The following is a 19109-nucleotide window of genomic DNA, read 5'->3' as shown; positions in this document are numbered from 1 at the left end:
AAAAAAATCTAAAATGACTTCAATGTGCAAATGCGTCCGCTATTAATATATTGCTCTGAGATACCATACATTATATTTAATTAACAGTGAACGTAAAAGGTAAAACATGCTACACGGAAGAAGAAGTGATCAGTATGCTAAAGTTTGTATCGAAAATACTTTTGTTGAATTCGAAGATTGAGTTTTTTTCAATACATTGTCAGAACTCCTATCGAACTTCTGCCGCTTCTTTTCAACATCTTCTTAATTTTACATGAGCCAGGGTTCCTTCAAGCACTTTTAAAAACACAAGAATATCACAAAAGCCAGATCATTTGCTTTTTAACATTCAGATATATCTATGATGTTCGTTTGATTCGTTACTGTGTTTTAGTTGTTGATTTTAATATTTGATTCGGGACTTATAGGATATTTATTTTGAAACTTATCAGGTATTCAAGAACTTTTCTTTCTTTTTTTTTGTTGTTGTTGAGAATTTGATGCAGTTGCAAGTTTTTTGGGGTACACCTTAACAATTTATCTTCATTTGTCAAAACATATGATAACCTTAATGTGGGGGTCTTCAAAATTGCAGACTTATTCCTTTGTTATTCTCTGAATTGATAATGTCCATCTTGACACATCAAACATGTGAGCACTATATAATAATAAATCTTAAAAACTCTCAGTTTTGTATTCGAAATAAGTATGCACGTATTCAATTATCAAGGGGGAATACTGTAGAAACAAATTGTATAGAACAACGTATATTCAAACTTTTCGGTTATATTATTACCTGTATTACCTATAAAATGTCGGTAATGAATTTGTTTTTTTCGGTGCAAATGTAATATAACCTTGTTGCGCAAATGAAAGATTGGATTTATTAAAAATTGGCTAACATGCAATCTACCCCTTATAATAGGTCAACAAGACAAGTTACTCGAATACAAGTATCTAACAGACGTCGGGGTTTATTTAAAGATTTTAATGTCATTACATGATTGTAGCGATATAAAAAAAACTACTCAGCGATTGGTTGATTTTTTATGGGCGTCACTCGGACGTACTAAGTGTAAAAGGAACAATAAATCATACTATAAATTAGCCATAAAACTGTGTACATATGTAAAAGTAATATACATTTTTATCTTCATATTCACGACTTATTAGTACTCAAACAGAAGCACAGAACAACAAAAGAAACACGACGTGAATGTTACACTAAATTCGACAATTTGATAGGTTCTCCAAATAATCTTTAAGTTTGATAACTTAATAATAACAACAATAAAAAAAAGATTTTTAATAAATAAATAAATATAAATTAAACCAAACTGTCATGTATTTGATTAACAATAAACAAAAAGTATATTATTCAGCAAAAATTGAATTCTCTATATATACAAAAATTAAATCAAGCTGTCATGTATTTGATTAACAATTAAAAAAAAAGAGTGTATAATTCAACAAAAATTGAATCATATATATACAAAAAAAGAAAAAAGAAATTGTAAAATATTGTTATTTCATTGATTTGTAATAAAGCCTATCAACTCCTATACACACTAAAAGCCACAAAAATATGGGATATCCATTTTCTAAAATTGGTTTCTATCATATATGAATAATTAAATGAAGTTTTTTGATGAAATCTCAATTTTGTATTACATAAACTTTATGACGTGAACAGACAGATTGAAATTATAAATTATAAAATAGATAAATCTATTATGTTAAAAAATGAAAAAATGAGTACTAGTAATTATTAGGTTACAAAAAAAAGTATATACAAACGAATGTTTTATAAACTAGATACTCCTATAGTGTTAAAAAAGTGTATAATTGTAATAATAAACTTTCGATAAAAACTAAAACAAAATTTATGCTCAATATTAGGCAATACAAACTGGTGATCGCAGATACTTTCTTTTTTTCTAGACGGATTGCGCTTCGTGCGTAAACAATGTCATCCTGTCTATGCTTAGGTTATTTTTACCGTAATTATTAAAAGAGCTAACGGATGATCAGTTACTGACTATTATTCACCAATTCAGTCAATTAAAAGCAGATTGCTTCATTTTTTGTATGTTTTTATTTTAATTTTTTATTTGTTTGGAAGGGAGGAGAGGAAGGGATTTAATGTTTCTTTTCTCTTCCATGTCGTAGGTTTGAGCATTATTTTTAAGTTGTTGATAAAAAAAGATAAGTTTACAGAAAAGAAAATGATAGGCCTTTACAACTCAAAAGAGGGGTAAAAAAATAGAGAATGATGAGTCTTAAACTACAAAAAATAGAGAAAAACCATGAACAATTAAAGATTAAAGCAACGAAACAGTTAATAACTGTAAATGAACCCGATCAAAACTCAACACAAATTTATAATTTCGTCTCCTACAACAAAATCATGCATATGTGTCTATAAAAACACCTTCCACGAAAATGATATTGCAAAGATCATTTAAATGCTATGTCTTTACAATTCACATTGTTATAACCTTGTTGTGTACCAAATATCAATGCAAGTTGATTTGACCACAAAGGGAAAGTAACTTATCTTAAACCTGGTTGTGGCGGACGACGGGAGATCTTACTGACTGTAAACATAATACATCTTTGCATTGTAGGCTGTCATTATAAATTACTTTACCAATTTACAGACATATGCAACAATAACAAAAACCATAAAAACTATAAAACTTGGTAAGATTTTAGATATATCAACTATATCACCTTGGTTTTTGTATGTTTAATCGTCGAATGAAAATAGAACAGTTCTTTTCAAAATGATATCAAATAACACGCAAAGATGACATGTTTGACTGTAATTCTGAATTATCTTTCTTTACAATGTTTGATTGAAACTTTCTGAGTTTCCTCTGATTCATTTTCCACATTTGACTATATTCTTGGTCTTTTAATGTGTTATAAGCAATTCAACGATTTTTATATATTGGACTTTTATATAGGAATCGACCATCACTGAAGATTTATCGATTTTCGAATTGCACATCTGTTGCAGTAAGATAGTATCCAACAATGTTATAACAAACACTCAAATAAGAAGGATAATGTATATTTAAAGGTGATTGCGTCTGCTGTCTTATAAATCTCTCATGTCCAATATTTATATAAAAGAGTGTCGTGTGGTTGTACTAAAAATTGTCCAAGCAGATTTAAGATTCCGTTTTAGCATATAATTAAATATTTATATAATATTGAAATCATTTTACAACTAAGTACTTATATTTTGTTTGTTAAACGCTTAAAGAATCAGCCCGAATTAGGAATCATTTAAACATATATATGTTCGAATTCAGTGTTTAGTATCAACCTCACAAATAATACACGATTGTCTTGAAGTATATGTTTAGCGAATGACGTCGTTTACCATCTTAATTGCGTGGTAAAGTCTTCCTTTTATTTGTCTGTATATATTTAACCTTTACAGTCCATTTTTGTAATATCTTTTTGATGTGTTATGGCATTTATATATCCCTTGTGTTATTGTGCTATGGTCAAGTTTTGTTTTCTTTTCTTTCTATTTTGATGCTTTATAGACTGCTTAACCCCAATTTTGGAAACTTTTACCTTTGATATTTGTTTGATTTGTGCACACATTTTTGTCAATATAATGGTATTTTAAATAATGCATAATCCATTTAAATGAAAGAATGTGCAAGCTGTATAACCAGTTTAATCCAATTTTCTACTTAAGGAAATGCCTGTTCCATATATGTCGGGATATTATAGTTGTTTTCTATTCGTTTTATGTGTTTGAGTTTTTGATTACGTCATTTGCACTTTCACACAACAATTTAAATTACAAATTAGTGTTTTTATCATAAGTTTTAGACTTGTCATGCATGCCATGTTTAGAAGAATATATATATAACTTAGTTAAATGATTAACTCAAAACTCAAAACTCTTGTATTTAGTTACAAAGGAATTTGTGGAACTATGAGAAATAAAAAAGATGCATAATAAGTTCATACATTTTATTTTAAAAAGTAAAAAAATCTACGGATGGTTGATGTCATGTTATGTTGTTACACACTCCTTGTGCCTTCTATCTTCTTAATATCCTGTAAAATAAAAGAAATACTTGTAAATTTTAAGAGAAAAGGAACAAATGTTACAGATTTTAAGCACTACGTATATTTCGTTTTCTATGTTGTTACTTCATATCTTCCTTATTTTGGTATAAACTATAAATGAAGACGTAAATAAGATGTTTTCTAAAAATATACATTTTCTTGAAAATATAAATATTGCTGTACCTGAAAAATTTCCTTCTGTTATCGTTGATTTGAATAACATAGATCCGCATTATTTTTATAGTAAATAAGATGTATATCTCAAAAAACATAATAATACAAACCAATTAGTATAAAAGCTCGAATGGTAAATATACTATATCATACAGATATACTCAGAGTAAGACAATAACAATCAAAACCAAGGAGTAAACAAAGACTCACGAAACCAAGGGACATTTACATCAACAGTTATGAATAATAAATAAGAAACAACACGACCTCCACTAAAAAACTGGGAGTGAAATCAGATGCTCCGGAAGGGTAAGCATTCCTGCACCGTATACGGCACCCGTCGTGTTATTTCTTTCTTCAGTTCGGTAATGTTGGAAGGTTATTATGACTGAGGAAGAATATCAGATATGATTTCTGACACACTTTTGTCATAATGGCCAATCAGCTAATGATGGCGACCGTAAAATTTCTTGAGTGATAACCTTAATTTGATTGATTCATAGATCGTACTCTTAATTAAAAGATTACGCGAATAGTGATGCATTTTTTCCATTAAAAGATATACGACGGCTACTGATAATATTTAATCTTATGTATAACAGAAACCTACCTCTCAAACTCAGTCCTGAGTTAGATCTCCATCCTGAATTAGATCTCCATCCTAAATTAGATCTCCTTCCTGAGTTAATTCCCCATCTGTCAAAACGTCCTAATCCACTGTCCAAATGACTGCTTCTGTATGGGTCATATGTAGCTGCTCTTTTGTGTCCTAAAGAAGTTATTACTATTGTTATATCTATTCAGCATTAGTACAAATATTAGTTCAGATGATACGATATATTCATTGATATTGGTGCGTTAAGAATACTTAAGAAATAATTCATGGGGGCTTGAATATATCGTGATTTTACCACGGGTTGGCCCTTTATGATAAATATTTTACCCCTGAGCGATAGCGAGGGGTAAAATATCGGCATAAAGGGACAACCCGTGGTAAAATCTAGATATATTCAAGCCCCCATGAATTATTTCGATTCTGATAGGACACATACGGCAATTCTTTTGGATCGAAGCGCTCTAGGTGTAGGCAAATATTTGCCGTTCCCATAAATAAACGCACTAATAAACTAGCGTAAAAGAACGGAGCAAACTGCATTAGTGACATGTTTAAACTATTTAAAATAATGTATTTAGACAGTTTTGGATGAATTTGAATGATAATTTATTTATATGTCTTATATGATGTACAATAAAGGGCTTTTGCCACATTTTAGCATCATTTGTGTATGTTTCCTTGTGATGATTTTCGGATTCACAAGCGTGTATTTTCCCGTAAAATGCGTACATTCTAACGTCATTGTTCTATGACGTCGGGTATCTCATTCATAAAAAAGCATATGACGTCGGAGTACAATCGGAACAGCACTGGCAATATATTCATATTTTACCACGGGTGTGTACTCAAAGCGTTTGAAGGACGTCATGTTAGAAATATGAATATATAGTATGTAGAACTATCATTGCACCTCATCCTATTATAATTTGTATCAGAATTGTTTGCATTTAAATCAAAGTAAATTTGGAATAAAGAAACAACGATAGTATTGTGACGTCCACAAAAAGTCAACTTTTCAAATGAGTTATTTAGATATGTTGCATGCATCTATTGATAAAAAACACAATAATAGTAAATATGAACTATTGTGAAATTAGTTTTAAACATGCAAAATATGAAGTAAATAAAACAAAACATCAGTTATTTTATTTTTACTGTTCTTCAGAATAAAAGCTTGGATGCAATTTGTGTAGTCCTATTTATAGAAACATTTATCGTTTGGAGGTCGGTTCAAATCGGGTTTTCTATCATTCAATTTGGTTCAAGATGATCTGTGTAGACATTTATTGTTGAAAGAATATATCTTTAAAATATAAACACAAAATGGATTTTGTTTTTAGCTAGATAAAAGTTGGCAACAATCTGTCAAAAAGATGCAATTTGGGTAGCCTAATTTTCTATAAAAACGAACACTTTTTGAAAGAAATACTCTATATGATACAATCTCATATTAATGCTTTTGTCGGTGGAAATACGTCATTTGAAAAATAAGAACGTAGATTATATTGTAAATTTGAAACCCTAATGGCAGTTGGTCCGAGACCACAATTGTCGTCCCTTAATTTAATATAGTCCCTAGTGTTGACAGTGGGTTACTTGCCATTAATTTGTATACCCCTTCCAAATTTATTTCTCCATGTTTAATGCCTCAAATTGCAAGTAGGGGATGAAATTACACTGTAAAAAAATTTGGGTCAAGAATTTTAAAGGAAAGTAGTGATTTGGTCCACCTGAAAAAGGTTAAAAATTAAAACTTCGGAAGCTGTCAAAAGATTTCAAGACGCCCTAAACATAAAATTGTTCATATTTTGAGTTAGAGCCGATGAAGTTTTCTATATTTTTTATATAATTTGTCCCAAAAGTAGTACAACACACTGTAAAAATTTCATTGAGAAAGGTGGGACTTTTTTTAATTTTCATTAATCTTTTAAAAGAAATGCACTACGAAATAATTGTGGTCTCTGACCAGTTTATAAAGAATAACAAAGGATATATGTGAATCTGTTTCTATAACAATTTATAAAGTTTATACAACTTACTTCGATATCCGCCATTTAATCCCCCTGACAGACGTCCACCATTCCAACCACTATTCCATCCATTATTAAGCTGTCTATTATTCCATCTACTTCCCAAAACTCTGGATCCCTGTCGATCCCATGATCGTTGATTATAACTGTTAGCAGATGCCAAAGTTACCAGCACAGCAAGCATAACAACAAAAGCTAAGGTATTCATTGTTTCTGAAAAAAAGAATAAATTGTATCAAAATTATTATGTCAAAGTTTAAAAACTACAACATCTGTATTTACGTTACAACAGGAAAAAATCAAATCTTTTAAAAGATTCCAAATACGAAAGAAAAATTTGCATTGCTATTAATATGATGCAGAAAACACGTTTGTCTAATTCATTATTAATTCTAAACGGTACATCAAATTAAACATACACATTTATTGTGTTCTCTCTTTTATCTTCATGTGACTCTTTTAACAAAAAATCTTACGATTAAAATTGATTGTAAGTTATAATGATAAATGTATGACTTACGAGTATTTTTACTATTAAGATTTTCTTTGGCAAAAAGAGCCCCTGTATCGTAATAAGACTATGATAGCGAAAACACTGTAAACATTGAATCAAACAAAACAATGCTTTTATAATGCCTTTGAAATTAAAAAAAAATGTGTCTGCAAAGATATGACATTTATTTATTTAAACCACTAGTAAGCCAGGACTATTTTATCTATATAAAAATGATGATACAGTATGCTTTCGCCATTTCCATTCTCAATTTTATTTAAAAAAACTGAAATGATGAAAATTTTATGAATTGATATGAACAAATAAAGGAAATAACTCACCTGTTTTTTTTCTTTCTTGAGAGTACTTGACGAGTGAGATAAGATGTGATAAAGAAAATGAGATAGCAATCTGCTTTTATAGTATTTTTTTTAAGGAAATACTTATGAATGGGGAAATTTTTAAAAACCAAACCACACGTCAAGTAAACTACGTATCATTACATGAAACTATCATATGTTGTAAAGGTTACGACAATGACCAACATCTCAATGTCATTGGCTAGATGTTATTCTTTTATGTGGAATTTATGGGCACATCTGTCATAAACAAATTACATATCAGTCATTACGCATTCATTTATTTTAATGATAAGACATAAACAGTTAAAACATTTAGGGTTCAAAATCGTAGAAAAATTTTAAAGGTCACTATTAAAAATGTAGATATGATACGTTATGCCTGTAACTTTTTCCCTGTCTAATATTTCCATAATTTATCAACAACAAAACGAAATAATACGTTCATATTTATACTTTGGATTTTGTTAAACTGTAATAAAACTTAACACACATTTGTCACGTCACTTGTACTATTTCTTGCTAATGCGAATGCTCTAAATTTGGCTATTTGAAACAAATATGCATTTTTGTGAAAAAAAATCAAAAATTCTAGAGGTTGGAAAATATTCTTTTTAATAATACCTGGTAATTTATGATTTTCTGTAAACGTGTGTCTTTAATTCGTTTACGAGTCTAATCCAACATGCAATAAATACTCTAAAATGTATATATACGGTCAGAAAATTGAACAGTAGATCAGAGCATCAACAGAATAATTGAAAGAGTCATCATTAATGATCAAATCTTCTCCTCTGAGTTTAAAAAGCAGAGAACTCTAAAAATAGGAATTATTTCTTTGAGGAAATCGGATAAATAGCATTTTCAAATTTAGGAAGATTCCTGTCACTGAAACACAACCATGGCGTAAACTAGAAGAAAGTAGAATCACTGCATCTTATTTTTTTAACTTAAGTATAGTTTATAGGGCTTATAACTATCTAATAATTTTACTTCAGTTTTAGTGCTTTCTTTTATATCTGCTTTATGAGCACGTTGATTGTTTACAGAACTGTGTTTATATTACTTAATGAAATTGGGAATGGAAATTGGGAATGTGTCAAAGCGACAACAATCCGACCATAGAGCAAACAACAGCCGAAGGCCACCAATGGGTCTTCAATGTAGCGAGAAACTCCCGCACCCGGATGCGTCCTTCATCTGGCCCCTTGTATGGTTTTATGATGAATTATTCCTTGGGAATATGTTCAACTATTCAAACTAAAACTTTCTTTATTATAAAAAAAAAATTTAGCAAAAAAAATCTATGTTTTATTCTTTTTTATTTGCTTCAGTGATAATGGACGTCATCCTCATCTCCGAAATATATAAAAATGACACAGAATCAAAACCCAGTTATGTACAAATAAACACATAAACATGAGCTCTGTAGAACTCTTATCCGACTTGTTAAAAAAACAAAGAACAAATTATAATATAAAAAAGAAGATGTGGTATGCTTCCCACTAAGACAACTCCCTACAAGAGACCAAATGACACAAAAATTAACAACTATAGGTCACGGTATAACCTGCAACAATGAGCAAAACCCATATCGCATAGTTAGCTATAAAAGTCATCGAAATGATTATGTAAAACAATTCAAATGAGAAAAATAACGGCCTAATTCATGTACGAAAAATGAACGAAAAACAAATAAGTAACACATAAGCACGTTGACAGATTACACATATAGATTACTTTTGATAACTATTTACACCACTGGGTCGATGCCACTGCTGGTGGACGTTTCGTCCCCGAGGGTATCACCAGCCCAGTAGTCAACACTTCGGTGTCGATATGAATATCAATAATGTGGTCACTTTTGATAAATTTCCTCTTTACAAAACTTTGAATTTTTCTAAAAACTAAGGATTTTCTTATTCCAGACATAGTTTACCTAAGCCGTATTTGGCACAACTTTTTTGGAATTTTGGATCCTTCATGCTCTTCAAATTTGTCCTTGTTTGGCTTTATAAATATTTTGATATGAGCGTCACTGATAAGTCTTATGTAGACGAAACGCGCGTCTGGCGTACTAATTTATAATCCTGGTACTTTTGTTAGCTATATATAAATAACACACATGCATAATATGATAAAAAAAAAATAAAAAAAAAATAACTAAAACAAAAGCAAACAATGAACACTGAGGGCTAGAAAATTTAGAGAAGTTATTGTCTACCTTAGCTATAAGAACAGTTTTTTTAGGAACACTATGCGGAAATAAACTGTTTGAACTGTTCTAAAGTTGAGACTCTCCGTGTATGGTTAGGCAGGGAGTTCTACAACTGTGCTGCCTCAAAGCTTAATCTCATTCCTTCACCGTTTAACAATTTTTAAAGTAACCTCAAAATGTGGTACACACTTTTAAATTAAAAGCTTACGGTTATTCAGTGTATCACAGTCATTCTTAAGATCAATCACAAGGAATAAGTTTTCGTCTTTACCCGCAAAATAGTACATCAAACAAGCAAACAAAGGACAAAATAAAATTAAACCGAAAACAAATACAGTCTACCGATTGTTGTCTGAATACTTTTTATGCAAATGAAATATTAAAACGAGTTCATCATTTCATTTATAAAAAATACCGCATAACAATTATTATGATTACTAAGGTTCGTTTAAGGTTTCATTTGTAACTAGCACTGGACTTCTTTTGTTTATGATATCTAATTTACTTGTGGCAAATTGACGCTATCGTTAGCCAGCGATATGAAAAATCTTTTAACTTTCTCTTCAGTTCGTTATCTAATTCATATAGTTCATATGCAACTCTGCGCTGGAAGCATTGACTCATACTGTTAGTATGGTACTTGCATTTTTTGTAAAATTAGGATTGGGATGCTCACAAGCTTTTTTTCAAAATAGAAATAAGAAAAACTCAAAATAGTCAGTAAACGTTTATACACTTTAACTGTTACTTTTTGTATTTGGTATATAAAAACCGTACACTAACCCGTACAATGGGCAATTAATTAATGTGTAGTATTTTTCTTAATGTTGAAAACAAAAAGAATGTTTTCTTGTTTTAAATACTCTGCTTGAGGTAACTATGTAATAACTTATAGTAAGTTGGGCAATTCATTTCCACATGATGTTGTTATCGCATAATATCATTTAGCAAAGACATAATAGTGGCTACATAATTCCCCCTTATAATCATAGTATTGCGAACCAATACACAAACAATTATTCTTAACAAAAATCGCACATAGGTAAACAATTAAAATTGTCCTAAATTCAAGATATGATTTTATTTTTTGTGTTAACCATGTTAACCGCAACAATTGTTGTATTGCCCCAGTGATATTAATGTTATAAAGAATATCAAAATACATGAATATATATAACTTACTATTAGTATACACTAAATGAAGGTATTGTTGGAAAATACGTCATAGCAAAATTTCTTTATAGCTATGACAAAAAGTGTGTGACGTTTGACACATTTTTGTTTTATGTAACCTTGCATTGATTATTAATTCATTTAAACAGATAGATATATCTATTTTATGATATACACTTTTGATATGGCTGTACACGTCACAAAATATTTGTCTTTATTACATGAACATGCTATTCCATCAATTACCTAATTGAATTATTGATACATGTCAGAAAGTCACTTATAAATGTTCATCTAATAGACATTTTGTTTTAAAATTGTATTGTAATAGCGTGTATATGTGTTGACTGGCTTTATTACACAATGATAACATGACAATAATTTCAATTTTAGTTCATTGTTTTTATTAATATGGCTTAATTTTTGTTGAATTTTATACTATTTTATTGTTTATTGAATTAGTGACAGTTTTGTTTATTTTTATTTTATTTATCCATTAACTTTGTTTCATCATTATTATTATTTTTTTAATTTTATATTTTATTATCGGTACTTATTTCGAAGTTTTTAAATTATTATATTAAGTTGAGCATTATTGTCTTTTTTATATGTTAAAAATGAACTCTTTAAGTTTGTTTATTTACCAATGAGGATATAAATATGTAAATCAAAATGTATATTACTTATGGCTTATTCATAGTTTGATTTATTAAACATTTTCTAATTCTGGCGTCCTAGTTACGCCCATGAAATATTAACCAATCGCTGAGTAGGTTTTTGTCATAACTTTATATACAAAAAGTCGTTACATAAATACTGACGACCTTAAGGTGGATCATCGGCATATATTTTTTCAGATATTTTGTTAAATACTTTGCCAAAATAAAGAATTGTCAAAGTCTTTTTCAAAGATATGATAAAAAGTATGGGTCACCGTGCTATTTTTGACGCTACAAATCGTGCAAAATTACTCAAATTGGTATGTACTGATCATGAAAAAAGCACGTTTTTATGAATACAATGAAGTCTATGAGATAAACCTTTGTAATATACTTTAAGAAAATAAAGATAAAAAATATGGTGTTACCGAACTCATTTTCTTGCTACAAGTTAAAAATGAATATAAGTTATTTAATAAGATCTATTTTGTATATGATTATACTTTTGATAAACTCCAATACTGTGTAAATTTTTTCCTATGTCTTATTAGATCAATAAAAATTATAAAATTAAAATAACATATTATACGCCTATCATTCTAGTATAAAATTTTTACTTTTAGAGTTATCTCCTCTTAAGGTAGATTCATGGTACAACGTCATCTTGGATTGTACTATCGCAGTACACAATCAGTCTACTTATAACCCCAAATCTGCAAATTTGTATACAGAGGTGCAATTTTGTTGGTTAGACTGTTTATATGAAGAAAACTTGCTGATTGTTGCATTATCTAAAATACTTTAACAAATACCAAACATTTGTGTTTTTGACTCATTCTTTTTTCAACTGAGCCATTTAAGGGGAGATAACTGTTTTACTAAAAAAAATATACTGATCTGATAGGGAAACTTTTAATTTTTACTTGCAGCAAGAAAACAAGATCGGTGACACCATTTATTCCTTTTTATCTTCTAAAAAAATATTATAAACCTACCTTCTCACAATTTATTTCTAAATTGTATCTCATAGATTTCATTTTATGCACAAAACATAGGGAAAAACCCTGAACAATTAAAGATTAAAGCAACGAAACAGTTAAAAACTGTAAATGAACCCGATCAAAACTCAACACAAATTTATAATTGCGTCTCCTATAACAAATCATGCATCTGGGTCCATAGAAACACCTTCCACGAAAATGATATTGCAAAGATCATTTAAATGCTATGCCTTCACAATTGACATTGTTATAACCTTGTTGTGTACCAAATATCAAGTTGATTTGACCACAAGGGGAAAGTTAATTATCTTATACCTGGTTGTGGCGGACGACGGGAGATTTCACTGACTGTAAACATAATATACCTTTGTATTGTAGTCTGGCATTATAACATACTTTACCAATTTACAGACATATGAATATCAATAATGTGGTCTTTTTTATAAATTTCCTGTTTACAAAAGTTTGAATTTTTTGAAGAACTAAGGATTTTCCTATCCCAGGCATAGATTACCTTAGCCGTAATTGGCACAACTTTTTGGAATTTTGGATCCTCAATGCTCTTCAAATTTGTCCTTGTTTGGCTTTATAAATATTTTGATATGAGCGTCACTGATGAGTCTTATGTAGACAAAACACGCGTCTGGCGTACTAAATTATAATCCTGGTATCTTTGATAACTATATGTAACAACAGCAAAAAACAAAAAAAAACATAAAACTTGGAAAGGTTATAAATTTATCAACTATTTCACCTGTGTTTTTGTATGTTTGATTGTCGAATGAAAATAGAACGGTTCTTTTGAAAATGATACCAAATAACATGCAAAGATGACATGTTTGACTGTAATTCTGAATTATCTTTTTTTACAATGTTTGATTGAAATTTTCTGAGTTTCATTTTCCACATTTGATTATACTCTTAGTCCTTTTATCTGTTATTAACAATTCAACTGGTTTTTTATTGGATTTTTATATAGGAATTGACCATCACTGGAGATATATCGATTTTCGAGTTGCACATCTGTTGCAGTAAGGTAGTATCCGACAATGTCATTACAAACAATCAAATAAGAAGGATAACGTATATTTTTAGATGATTGCGTCTCCTGTCTTATAAATGTATCATGTCCAATATTTATATAAAAGAGTGTCGTGTCGTTGTACTAAAAATTGTCCAAGAAGATTTAAGATTAAGTTTTAGCATATTAATGAATATTTAAAAAATGTTGAAATCATTTTACAACTAAGTACTAGTATTTTTTTTGTTTAACGCGTTAAGCATCAGTAATTAAGAATCATTTTAAGCATATATATGATTGTAATAACTCTGCGCAGATGATGTAGTTGTAGACGAGAGGAAGAATTATCAGTCGAAAGCGAACTGACAATGCCATGGAAAAACAAAAAGGAAAAAGACAAACACAGTTTTCAAAACAAAAAGGTATAACACTGAAGACTGAGCAACACGACACTCGGGGTCTGTGTAGAAACAAGATCTTGTTGATAACTATTCTATATCAACCTCACAAATAATACACCACGGTCTTGAAGTAAATGTTTAGGGACAGGCCTTGGTTGCCATCTTAATTGCATGTTAAAGTCTTGCTTTTATTTGTCTGTATATTTTTAAATTTACAGTTTAGTCCGTTTTTGGTAATATCTTTTTGATGTGGTATGGTATTTATATACACATGAAAAAAAGTATTGCAACACCTTGATTTTTAAAAAACTTGAAAAATCAGCCTCTTATTTTTAATGGAATATGATAAGATATTTGTAAAATAATAGTAAAACGTAGTTAATTATAACATTGGCATTAAAACCAACAAAAAATGTAGGAAAAAAAATGTTTTATCTAACCAAAATTTTTATAACAAAACGAAGTGTTTTTTGTACAAAAAACTGCATTTTACAACTTTTACTGTAGTCGAACTTTACATTGTCAGAAATTTCTAAATTAATCTTTCGATGGTTGTTCACATCATGGTTGATCGTTATACGCCAAAGATTTAGTACTTTGTACGCAGCCTCCATTCAAACGGATAACCGCATCTTAACGTCTTCTGATCCCTACAATAAGTCGACTAATTTGTTGCTAAGGTAGCAGCGAAGAGAATTGTTTATTTCATGACATGTTTGAATTGGGGTGTCTTTCGTGCACTTTACGCCAATGTCCCATATATGCTCGATGTGGTTCAAATTCGGGCTACGATCGGGCCAAGGAAGATAAACCGAATTCCATTAGAACAATGGATCTTCCTTCACGATGCTAATTTCCAATTTTAGCGAGCTCTGCACTATATTGGATACGGGCATCAGTGTGTCTGTTCGTAGGCAAAGGTCCCTGAAATGGTCTTGTCGCACGATAACCAGTAGCGATGAGCCGATCTTGAACAGTTCGTGTTTAAAGGCTCCTGTATGGCCATCCCTTTTCTTTTTAGGATTGTACTGTTTGAAATGGATCTCCTTCAGACTAACCTACATTATGCTTGATTTTTCCTAGCAGATGTGATAGGGGGTCTTCTTAATCTCGGAAGGTCTATGATGAGTTTATTTAACATCGTTTGTTGACTGATTTTTATGCTCAAACGACTTATAGTGGAATGGTGATGACCAATAATACGTTCAATTGTCACAGCGACATACCTGCCTCTCTCATGCTGAATATCTGCCATCTTGCTGCAGTTATGAGATGTGGATGACCAATTACAAGGTGTCAATCACATAACTTTATAAACTTGGTTATTTAAAGTGTTGAAAACAATGAGGAAAAAACATCTGTTTTATTGTTTACGAGTACAGTAGCTGCATGTGCAAATAAGAACTTATCGAATCGATATGTATTGATTAAGTTCATGTAATATTTAAATAATGTTTAACTAATTATATTTCAACAAATAATATCACAAAAAAATAAAGAGTGTTTTTTTTTTCATTTGAATTTTTATTTGGTGTTGCGATACTTTTTTCCATGTGTATACATTCCTTGTGGTATTGTGCTATGGTCAAGTTTTGTTTTCTTGTCTTTCTATATCGATATGTGCTATATAGACTGCTAAACCCAAATTTTGGCATTTTTAACCTTTGATATTTGTTTGATTTGTGCACACATTTTGTCAATATGATGGTATTTAAATGCATAATTCATTCAAATGAAAGAATTTGCAAGTTGTATAACCAGTTTAATCAATTTTCTACATACGGAAATACATATACCATATATGTTAGGAATTTTATAGTTGTTTTCCATTCGTTTTATGTGTTTGGGCTTTTGATTACGTCATTTGCACTTTCACACAACAATTTAAATTACAAATTAGTGTTTTTATCATTGTTTTTGACTTGCCATGCATGCCATGTTCAGAAGAATATATATATAACTTAGTTAAATGATTAACTTAAAACTCAAAACTCTTGTATTTAGTTACAAAGGAATTTGTGGAACTATGAGAAATAAAAAAGATGCATAATAAGTTCATACATTTTATTTAAAAAGTAAAAAAATCTACGGATGGTTGATGTCATGTTATGTTGTTACACACTCCTTGTGCCTTCTATCTTCTTAATATCCTGTAAAATAAAAGAAATACTTTAAAAGAAAAGGAACAAATGTTATAAATTTTAAGCACTACTCCGTTTTTTTATGTTGTTACTTCATATCTTCCTTATTTTGGTATAAACTATAAATGAAGACGTAAATAAGATGTTTTCTAAAAATATACATTTTGTTGAAAATATAAATATTGCTGTACCTGAAAAATTACCTACTGTTATCGTTGATATGAATTACATAGATCCTCATCATTTTTATAGTAAATAAGATGTATACCTCAAAAAACATAATAATACAAACCAATTAGTATAAAAGCTCGAATGGTAAATATACAGTATCATACAGATATACACAGAGTAAGAGAATAACAACAAAACAAGGAGTAAACAACCAAGGGACATTTACATCAACAGTTATAAAAAATGAATAAGAAACAACACGAACTCCACTAAAATCCGGGAGTGAAATCAGGTGCTCTGGAAGGGTAAGCATTTCCTGCACCGTATACGGCACCCGTCGTGTTATTTCTTAGTACCGTTCGGTAATGTTGGAAGGTTATTATGACTGAGGAAGAAGATCAGATATGATTTCTGACATACTTTTGTCATAATGGCCAATCAGTTGATGATGGGGACCGTAAAATTTCTTGAGTGATGACCTCAATTTGATTGATTCATAGATCTTACTCTTCATTAATAGATATAACGAGAGCTGCTGATAATATTTAATCTTATGTATAATAGAAACCTACCTCTCAGACTCAGTCCTGAGTTTGATCTCCATCCTGAATTAGATCTCCATCCTAAATTAGATCTCCTTCCTGAATTAATTCCCCATCTGTCAAAACGTCCTAATCCACTGTCCAAATGACTGCTTCTGTACGGATCATATGTAGCTGCTCTTTTGTGTCCTAAAGAAGTTATTTCTATTGTTATATCTATTCAGCATTAGTACAAATATTAATTCAGATGATACGATATATTGGTGCTTTAAGAATACATGTAAATATATAGTATGTAGACCTATCATTGCACCTCATCCTATAATAATTTGTTTCAGAATTGTTTGCATTTAAATCAATGTAAATTTGGAATAAAGAAACGATAGTTTTGTGACGTCCACAAAAAGTCAACTTTTTTAAATGAGTAATTTAGATATGTTGCATGCATCTATTGATAAAAAACACAATAATAGTGAATATGAACTAATGTCAAATTTGTTCTAAACATGCAAAATGTGAAGTAAATAAAACAAAACATTAGTTATTCTATTTTTACTGTTCTGCAGAATAAAAGCTTGGATGCAATTTGTGTAGTCCTATTTATAGAGACATTTATCGTTTGGAGTCAAATCGGGTTTTTTGTGATTCAATTTGGTTCAAGATGAAATGTATAGACATTTATTGTTAAACGAATATATCTTTAAAATACATACAGAATGGGTGCAATTTGGGTAGCCTAATGTTCTATAAAACTGAACACTTTTTGAAGGAAATACTCTATATAATACAGTCTCATATTAATTCTTTTGTCGGTAAAATACGTCATTTGAAAAATATGAACGTAGATTATATTGTAAATATGAAACACTTATGGCAGTTTATGAAGAATAACAATGGATATATGTGAATCTCTATCTATAACAATTGATAAAGTTTATATAACTTACTTCGATATCCGCCATTTAAACCTCCTGACAGACGTCCACCATTCCAACCACTATTCCATCCATTATTAAGCTGTCTACTATTCCATCTACTTCCCAAAACTCTTGATCCCTGTGAACCCCATGACCGTTGATTATAACTGTTAGCAGTGGCTAAAGTAACCAGCACAGCAAGCACGACAACAAAAGCTAAGGTATTCATGGTTTCTGAAAAAAAGATAAATTATATCAAAATTAGTATATCAAATGTATTTTGATTAAATCTACAACATATGTTTTTACGATACAACAGGGAAAATTGAAATCATTAAAAAAATCAAAATACGAATGAAAAGTGTGCATTGCTAATAACATGATACAACAAAACACGTTTGTCTGATTCATTTATTATTCGAAAAGGTAAATTAAATTTAGTATACACACTTATCGTTTTCTCTTCTTTTTGTTCATTTGACTCTTTTAACAAAACATTCGATTTAAATCATCGTAAGTTATATAATGATAAATGTATGGCTTACAAGTATTTTTACAATTAATGTTTTTTTTAAATGAGCTGTTATATCGTTATAAGACTATGTGAGATAAAACATTATACAACAAAGCAATGCTTTTTCGAGGGATGTTTTTAAAATTTAAAACATGCATCTGGAAAGTTATGATATTTATTTGTTTGAAACACTAGTAATTCCAGGATTATTATGTCTATAGAAAAATAATGATATAATTGAAAAGCTGGAATGATAAACATTTTCCAAATTGATATGAAAAATAAAGTAAATAACTCACCTGTGTTTTCTTTTCTTTGACGAGTGAGACAAGATGTTATAGAGAACACTGAGATAGCATTCCGCTTTTATACTATTTTTTATAAGGAAATACTTCTAAATAGGGAAATTTTTAAAATCCAAACCACACACGTAAACAACGTAGGTTTATAAACAGTTATATGTTGTAAAGGTTACAACTTTGACCAAGATGTCAATGTCATTGGCTGGATGTAAAGTCTCTAATGTTAAGTTAATGAGCACATCTGTCATATACAAATTACATATCAATCATTATGCATTTAGTTTTACTATAATGATAAGG

At 29.8% G+C, this 19109-nt stretch overlaps 2 protein-coding genes across 2 annotated transcripts; both read right to left on the bottom strand.

Annotated features, from left to right (window-relative positions):
- Positions 1-3964: 3964 nt before the first annotated feature.
- Positions 3965-7838, bottom strand: LOC139521242 (uncharacterized). Its single transcript, XM_071314703.1, has 4 exons — positions 7732-7838; positions 6907-7110; positions 4862-5020; positions 3965-4065 (listed from the first exon to the last, which is right to left on the bottom strand). Exons 2-4 carry the CDS (start codon positions 7103-7105, stop codon positions 4058-4060), a joined length of 366 nt encoding a protein of 121 aa, XP_071170804.1. The 5' UTR covers positions 7106-7110; positions 7732-7838; the 3' UTR covers positions 3965-4057.
- Positions 7839-16271: 8433 nt separating this feature from the next.
- On the bottom strand, positions 16272-18830 carry LOC139521241 (uncharacterized). The gene is made up of 4 exons (XM_071314701.1): positions 18807-18830; positions 18024-18227; positions 17107-17265; positions 16272-16372 (listed from the first exon to the last, which is right to left on the bottom strand). The coding sequence occupies exons 2-4, from the start codon at positions 18220-18222 to the stop codon at positions 16365-16367; spliced, it is 366 nt and encodes a 121-aa protein (XP_071170802.1). The 5' UTR covers positions 18223-18227; positions 18807-18830; the 3' UTR covers positions 16272-16364.
- Positions 18831-19109: the final 279 nt, after the last annotated feature.

The sequence above is a fragment of the Mytilus edulis genome, chromosome 4 (assembly GCF_963676685.1).
Source record: "Mytilus edulis chromosome 4, xbMytEdul2.2, whole genome shotgun sequence".
In the NCBI taxonomy this organism is placed as follows: Eukaryota; Metazoa; Mollusca; class Bivalvia; order Mytilida; family Mytilidae; genus Mytilus; species Mytilus edulis.
Note: the sequence above shows the minus strand (reverse complement) of the source record. Positions and strands in the feature narration are given on the sequence as shown.

Coding starts and splice junctions, on each gene's coding strand:
- LOC139521242 (XM_071314703.1), bottom strand. CDS start 7,105: ATGAATACCTTAGCTTTTGTTGTTATGCTTGCTGTGCTGGTAACTTTG. Junction 5,021..6,906: donor ATTAAATGGCGGATATCGAA/GTAAGTTGTATA, acceptor TAACTTCTTTAG/GACACAAAAGAGCAGCTACA.
- LOC139521241 (XM_071314701.1), bottom strand. CDS start 18,222: ATGAATACCTTAGCTTTTGTTGTCGTGCTTGCTGTGCTGGTTACTTTA. Junction 17,266..18,023: donor TTTAAATGGCGGATATCGAA/GTAAGTTATATA, acceptor TAACTTCTTTAG/GACACAAAAGAGCAGCTACA.